This window comes from Talpa europaea, assembly GCF_964194135.1.
Source record: "Talpa europaea genome assembly, chromosome: 16".
NCBI classification, from domain to species: domain Eukaryota; kingdom Metazoa; phylum Chordata; class Mammalia; order Eulipotyphla; family Talpidae; genus Talpa; species Talpa europaea.
This window is the reverse complement of record NC_140084.1, coordinates 51,116,262-51,123,327: the sequence shown is the minus strand read 5'-3', so window position 1 is coordinate 51,123,327 and position 7,066 is coordinate 51,116,262. Positions and strand designations below refer to the sequence as shown.

The 7,066-nt window shown below is 74.5% G+C and overlaps 1 protein-coding gene across 1 annotated transcript; it reads right to left on the bottom strand.

Annotated features, from left to right (window-relative positions):
- Nucleotides 1–669: 669 nt before the first annotated feature.
- Nucleotides 670–4,829, bottom strand: ZNF444 (zinc finger protein 444; the record flags this gene model as incomplete). The annotated part of the gene is made up of 4 exons (XM_084257178.1): nucleotides 4,762–4,829; nucleotides 2,558–2,896; nucleotides 1,453–1,537; nucleotides 670–1,241 (listed from the first exon to the last, which is right to left on the bottom strand). Exons 1-4 carry the CDS (start codon nucleotides 4,804–4,806, stop codon nucleotides 670–672), a joined length of 1,041 nt encoding a protein of 346 aa, XP_084113304.1. The 5' UTR covers nucleotides 4,807–4,829.
- Between the last annotated feature and the right edge of the window lie 2,237 nt (nucleotides 4,830–7,066).

The window sequence follows — 7,066 nt, the reverse complement described above, 5'->3', positions numbered from 1 at the left end:
GGGAGGAGCCCGGGGCGGGGCTTGGGGACCTGCTTTCCGGCCCAGCCCCCAGCACCTCCCTCCATTTGGGGGGATTGTTCCCAGTCGCAGCCCCAGCCAGAGGCAGCTCCCCAGGCTGGTGGAGGGGTGTGCAATGGGCCCCCACCTGAGCCGAGGCTCCCCGGGACCCAGGCACTGAGCTGAGGAGTTGGGGGAGGAGGAGCAGGGCACCCCGGTGGACATGGGCACATGGACCGGGCCGGGGGTGCAAGGGGAAGTCGGGGTCTGGGGGCTTCGCAGGAGCCAGGGCGGTGGACGGGAGCCCCCGATGGAAGGGCGCCTCTCCCCCACCTGCGCGGGCCTGGCCGGCCTCAGGCAGCCGGCGACTGAAGCCGCGGGAGGTGCAGGGCGCCCTCATCCCAGGCTGCGCCCCGGCATCGCCCCGCCGAGCAGGAGGCCGGCCCCTCCCTGGGGACCTGCGGACGGGGCGGCCCCCCTCGCTGGGCCCAGGCCGCACAGGCGCGTCCCCAGACTTCATCGCCCCGTCGGTCCTGAGGGGGCTCCCGCAGCCGGCCCTCAACGCGGGTCCCCAGCGGGGCCCCCTTCACCGGAGCGGCCGGGGCCGGGGGGCCGGGGGCGGCGGCGCCGAGTCTCCGGGTGCGGGGGGCGCGCGGCCGGGGCGGGGCGGGGCTACCCCAGCGGCCAGGGCGGGAAGGGGCCCCCGCCCTCGGGCCCCGGGGGCGCCGCCCCGCCGGCCGCGGCCGCGCGCCCGTGGATGCGCTGGTGGCGCAGCACGTGCTCGCGGCGGCCGAAGCCCTTGCCGCACTGGCAGCAGGCGAAGGGGCGCGCGCCCGAGTGCGTCTTGCGGTGGCGCACCAGGTGCTCGCGCCAGTAGAAGGCCTTCCCGCACTCGCAGCAGGCGTGCGGCTTCTCGCGCGCGGGCAGCGGGCGCAGCGCGGGCCCGGGGCCGGCGGGGTGCGTGCCGCGGTGGCGCCGCAGGTGCTCCTTGCGCCGGAAGGCCTTGCCGCAGTCGGGGCAGGCGTGCGGCTTCTCGCCCGCGGGGCTCGGCCGGCGGCGCAGCGGGTGCGCGGGCGGCAGCGCCGTCTGGCCGCACTCGGGGCAGGACGCGGGCGCCGCGCCGGGGGCCGCCAGGAGGGCGGGCAGGCCGGGGGCCGGCGGGGGGCTGCCGGGCTCCTGCTTGTAGGGGCGCGCGGCCGGGGCCTCCCCCGCCGCGGGCGCCTCGGCCTCGGGGGCCGGGTCTCCTGCCGGGTCAAAGCGCAGAGTCAGGCGCCGGCGCGCCCCAAGACGGCGGGGGGGGGGGGGGGGGGGGGCTAGGGGGGAGGGCCGGGAGCAGGTGGGGGTGCGGCGGGGCGGGGCCGGGAGGAGCCGCCTCCTCCCGGCGGGCCACCCGGGGCGGGGGGCACGGTACCCGCGGCTGTGCAGAGGGGCCGGGCGGGGGGCGCAGGGGCTCACCTAAGGGCATCACCGCTCCCTCCTCCTTCGCCACGCTGCCCGTGGGGCCCGTGACGGCGTCCCGCGGCGCCCTGGTCGCTGGCCCCTGGGAGGAGAGACCCTGCGTCCGTCCAGGCCGGCAGCCCCGCCGGCCTTCTCCCCGCTCCCCAGCCTCAGCACCCCCACCCCGGGACCGCCGCCGCTGGCCCTCAGGGGCCTGCCGGACCCGCCCCACCCCCTGACGGGAGAGCCGTCCTGCGCACCACCCCCTCCCCGCCACCGCCCCCAACCGGGGACAGAGACCCACCGCCCGCTGCTCCCCACCCTCTCCCTGGGCTCTTAGGGCTGCTGGGGCTCCCGGCCAGGGCTCCCGCGTGGCCCGGACAGGCCAGGGTGCCCAGCAGAGGCGGGACAGAGGGGCACAGCCCTCCCTGCGGGAGCGGCCCCTGCGCGCCGCCCCTGAGCTCCTGGGGGCTCCAGAGGAGAGCGGCGAGACCCCCCCTCACGCCGGCCAGCGCGGCCCCCAGCCTCCCGGAGGTCACGTCACTGCTGGGACCCAGAGCCGCCGCGGAGAGCAGGGTGCGGCCGCGTGTGACCCGAGATCCCACGGGAACCCAACGGGAGGCGTCCACCCGAAAGGCCTGCCCCGGCGGCTGACCCCTGGTCGGAGTCCTCCCAGCAGAGGAAGCCTCCCGCAGGAGCGGGACTCCAGGGGCCCCCGAGGCTGAGGAGTGGGGTCCCAAGACAGAAAGGGGGCAGCCGGGCAGGTGGGGGCGGGCAGGAGAATGACCCCCTGGGGTGCGGGCACCAGGGCCTGGGAGGACAGCCAGAGAGCAGGGGCCGCCCAGCTCTGCTCCCGGGGATGCGGCCACAGGGCGCCCGAGCCCCAGACCTTGTGGGCCCGGCTGGACATGGGCACAAGGGAGCATCGGGCCCGCCCCCGCAGGGCCCACCCTCTGTGTGCGTGGGGGCCAGGACTCACCCGGCGGCCCTCAGGGGTCCACGGCCAGGTCTGCACGGCCGTCACGGCAGGGGTCCCACCCAGAGCCAGGAGGGGAGAGGCTGGCTGGACGCCCCCCAGTGCCCGGTGCCCCCCTCCAGTGCCCCGGCTGGTACCCGCGCTCACCCAGAGCTCCTCCAGCAGCGCCACGGCCTCCTCCCCGCTCTGTGGCCGCCGGCTGCACACCCAGGCCTGGATGTCGGCGGGCAGCGCGCTCAGGAACTGCTCCAGCACCAGCAGCTCCAGCATCTGCTCCTTGGTGTGCACCTCCGGGCGCAGCCAGTCCCGGCACAGGGCGCGCAGCAGCCCCAGCGCCTCGCGCGGCCCGGGCGCGTCTCCCAGGTGGAAGTGGCGGAAACGGTGCCACGGGGAGTCCAGGGCTGGGCCCTCGGGGGCCACACCCTCCTGCTTCACCGCCTGCGGCGCTGGCACCTCCATGGGGCAGGCTCGGTCCAGGCGCAGCGCCTGTGGGGCGAGAGTGGCGGAGGGCTCAGCGGCCCGGCAGCCCCATCCCTGCACCCGCGTCTCAGGCCACCTGCAGGGGCCTCTCTGCGCCTCGGTTTACCCCAGCGGAGCTCAGGTTGAAGGGAGGGGGCTGCCCCAGGGCCGGGGCCTACGAGGAGGGCGGCCGCGTGGAGCAAGGGCAGGGTCAGCGTAGCCAAGTCCCCAACTCCCACCCCCCCACGCGGGTTGCGAGGGGAACGCCGGAGGCCCCTTGCCAGGCTGCAGACCCAGGTGTGACAGAGCTGGGCAGGATGGCCCCACCCTCCAGAGCCCCCTCCATTCTCCAGAGACCCCCCACCCTGAAGACCCTCCCTACCCTCCCACCCCAGCCCCCAATTCCCAAGAAGGGACACTTTCGTGGGAGTGATTCCAGCCACAAGGAGGGGGGTGGCCGTGTGCATGGGCTCTCAACAAGTCCACAGGCCCCAGAAACACCGGGGGCTCCAGAAAGCACCCCAAAAAAAGTCTGACCTTGTGCGGAGCCGGAGAGGCCACCAAGCACCCCCAGTGCCCAGGAAAACGAGGTGGCATGAAGAGAGGAGCCTGCAGAGTGAATCGGCTGCTCTCCCAAGGCCTGTCCGCTGGACACAAGGGACCCGGGGACGTGCTGACCAGCAGGTCCACTAGTCCCCCAGAAAACAACACTGTTCTGCCTGCCCACCTCGGAAGACACGGTCACTTTCAGTTAAACACAGAACCATTTCCGTGGGCACCGGGGGAGCTGGCCCCTTGCTGACCCCCACCGCGGAAGGCCACAGTGGCCAGCGCTGGGGCCTCGGCAGCCTTAAGAGCAGGAGGGGTTCGGAGCCAGAGCAGTGGATACCCCAAGGCGGACCGCCTGCTCACGCGTCAGCTGCGCCCACTCTGTGGGTGACGAGCCCCCCTGAGGCCAGCGCCCGCCCCGCTGGGGGCAAGACCCGGCTCCCTCGGGAAAGCTGCCCGACCCGGGGCACGCGCCAAAGGAGAGCGCGGGGCGGCCGCGGGGAGACCCGCAGGGCGCAACCTCCCAACCTCCCAGGACCGCAGGGCCCTGCCCCGGCCGCGCCGGGGACCCGAGAGTGCAGGACGGGGCGGCGCCCCCCTCGGGCCAGCCCTGACCCCGCGGCCACAGGAGGCTCGACGGCGCCACGTGTCCGGCCACAGCTGAGCGCCCGGCGCTGCCATTTACTCAGGCTGGGCCCGGGCGCTGCACCCCGCGCGGCGCTGCGAAGCGGGACGCGCGCCCGGCCGGCCCCGCACACCCCGACGGGGCGGGAACAAAGACCCGGCGGCCGAGCCTCGGCCAGGCGGGCTGCGAGCGCGGGGGGCGCGGCGGCTGGAGGGCCGGGGCGGCACCGGGCACCCCCAGCCGCGGGGCGCCCGGCGCCAGCTCGCGGGGTGGGGGCGCCGCCCCCCGGAAGGCCGCACCACGCGCAGCCCGGGACCCCCGGCGCGCGCCCGAGCAGGCAGCCCGCCCCCCACGCCGCCCCCCGACCCGCCCCAGACCCGCCCCACGGGGCCGGTCCCCGCGCCCCGACGCCCCGGCCGGGCCCAGCGTCCCCGCCCCCTCGGGGCGCGCCCCTCCCCCGCCCCCTCCCCGACGCGCACGACAAACCCCTCCCCCGCCGGGGCGCGCCCTCCCCCACGATGCACGACCCCCGCGGGGCGCTCCCCTCCCCCACCCGCCCTCCTCGGGGACGCTCGGCCCCCGCCCGCGCCCGCGCCGTGCCCTCCCCCAGCCGCTCTGCCCGTCCGGCCCGTCTCCCCTTCCCCCTGCCCCGGCCTCCCGCCCCGGCCTAAAGGGCTCGTCCAACCGCCCCGCACGCCGCCTCCGTCCCCCCGCTCACCCCGCTCGCCCAGGCGCGGCCCCGACCCCCGGCCGCCCCGCACATGCGCACTGGGCTCACCGGGACTCCATGCCCCGGCAGGCCTTGCGCGCAGCCGCACGCCCCCCGCCCCGCCCCGCTCCCCGCCCCCCGCCCCGCCGCGCCCCGCCGCGCTCGCGGAGGGCCAGTCGCCGGCCCCGCCCCACAAATCACGCCTCCACGGCCGCCGGCCTCGCCAGGAACTACATTTCCCAGGAAGCATAGCGGCAAAGGCGGGCTCCCTTGGCCCGCGCCGTGGCGACGTTCGCACGTCCGTCCGCAGGCGGCTCGGCAAGCGCTAGAACTACATTTCCCAAGGTGCACCGAAGGGCCGCGGCGCGCCCTCCCGGAGCCACGCCGTGCGCCAGGCTTCGGACTACGTTTCCCAGGATGCAGGCGGCGCGTCCCTCTGGCGCGCGCGGGCCGGGTGGGCGCGGACGAGCCGGGCGGCGCAGGCTGGCCGCGGGGCGGGCAGGGCGGCCTGGTTGGGGAGACAGGCGGGACCCCGCCAGGCCCAGCGCCCCCGGGCGCCGCCCGCCCCGCGCCGCCCCCTGACGGGCTCCCTGGAGGGCTCGAGCCCAGGCGGCCCGCGCACACGCTGTCCTGGCGCCCGGGAGCGGCCCGGGGCGCCTCCTGGTCCCCGCGCGCGGCCAGGCCCCGCGCCCCGGGGCTGCGCCTTCGCGCGGGGGGGGACGGTCACCGCCAGCCGCGCGGGCTCGGGGAGCCGCAGCGGGGGACGGGACGCGGGGGTGTCTGCGGCCGCCTGTCGCCCTGGCGAGTGGCCCCGCGTCCAGAAGCCCCAGCCCCAGCCCTCGCGGGCAGGACGCGCGGGGCCGGGGCCGCTCCGGGTGCGGCTGCGGCGCCCACAGGTGGGGCTGCCCACGTGACCGCAGCAGCGGTGTGCAGGCGGGGCTGGACGGCAATGGACGCCGGGCCGGACAATCGCAAGAGCACCGGGAGGTACTGCCAGCCAGCCAGAAGCCGTGGACAGCTCTCAGAGGTGACCCGGACACAGAGGTCGCCTGTTGACGGTGCTTCACCGCGCTGGCCCGCGGTGCGGTCACCAGGAGGCGGTGTGACAGCTCTTTGTGAGCTGTTGGTGGGGCCAGAGGCAGAGGGCCTCTTAGCCGTGTCAAGGCAGGGCAGGGCAGGTGCAGAGGCCGGGTCTCTGCAAAGGACCGCAGCTTCTTGTCTTTTTCCAGAGGTCAGCTGCTGACCCTTTTTTCCCTCAGAGGTCAGGAACAGAATATTGGGAGGCTAGCGCCTGCCGTGCCTTATGAAGCCCCCATCCTGGAAGCCTGATTGGACCATCTAGCACCAATCAGGTTGTTCCCCTTTTGTGTGTAGAGCTGGGGTGCAACGGGGGGGGGGGGGGGGGGAGGACTCAAACAGAGACAGAGTGGGGAGCAGAACAGGTGGATCCACTGAGATCCGCTGCTGAGGGGAGCAGCGAGGAGACAGGAGAGGTCAACCTTGAAATTGTTGGTCCATTTTACAACCCAGGAGCCGAATATAAAAGGAATCTCGCCGGGGCCTCCCCGGTGGTGCAGCGGGTTGAGTGCTGCCCTGTGAAGCTGTCTGCAGCCTCCGTGGCTCCGGCTTGATCAATCCCCGCCCGGCCGGGGAGATTCCCACGTGGCGCGGCAGACCTCTCCTGTCTGGTCCGCTGCTCCCCTCAGCAGTGTATTTTGGTCCTTCTGCCTGTTCTGCTCCCCGCTCTGCTGCATCCTCTCACCCCCTGCGCCTCTGGCCTGTACCCTAGCTCTTGTATGCATAAATACATAAACCTTTTAAAAAATAATTTAAATTAAAAAATTTTAAAAAATGAAAGGAATCTCACACCTGTGCCCCAGCCAGGCCCCGTCAGGGCAGATGGGCTCGGTGGAGCAACAGCCAGGCCTGCCTCACTGGGGCCGGAGCGCTGTGCACCCCGGACCCTTTGCCATGCCTCAGTGTGGTAACACAATGGGGGGCACGGGTCCCAGCGCTGCTGCTGGGGTGGGGTGGAGCCCCCTGTGTTGGTCTGGAACACCAGGGAGTTGCCCCAGGGGGCCCGATGCGCCTCCATGCTGCCCTGCACCAGGGCCCAAGGGCTCTTGCTCACAGCCCAGCCCTGCCTGCCCAGCCCCCATCGCTGGGCCCCTTCAGAACCGGCTGCATCCGGGCCGCCTGTGCAGATCAGGGCTGGCACCAGGCAGAGTGGCTGCAGGCCTGGCCAGGTCGTTTCTGCCACCATGTCCCGCTTGGGCCAGTGCCCACGGGGTAGCATCCAGTTCACCCCCCACAG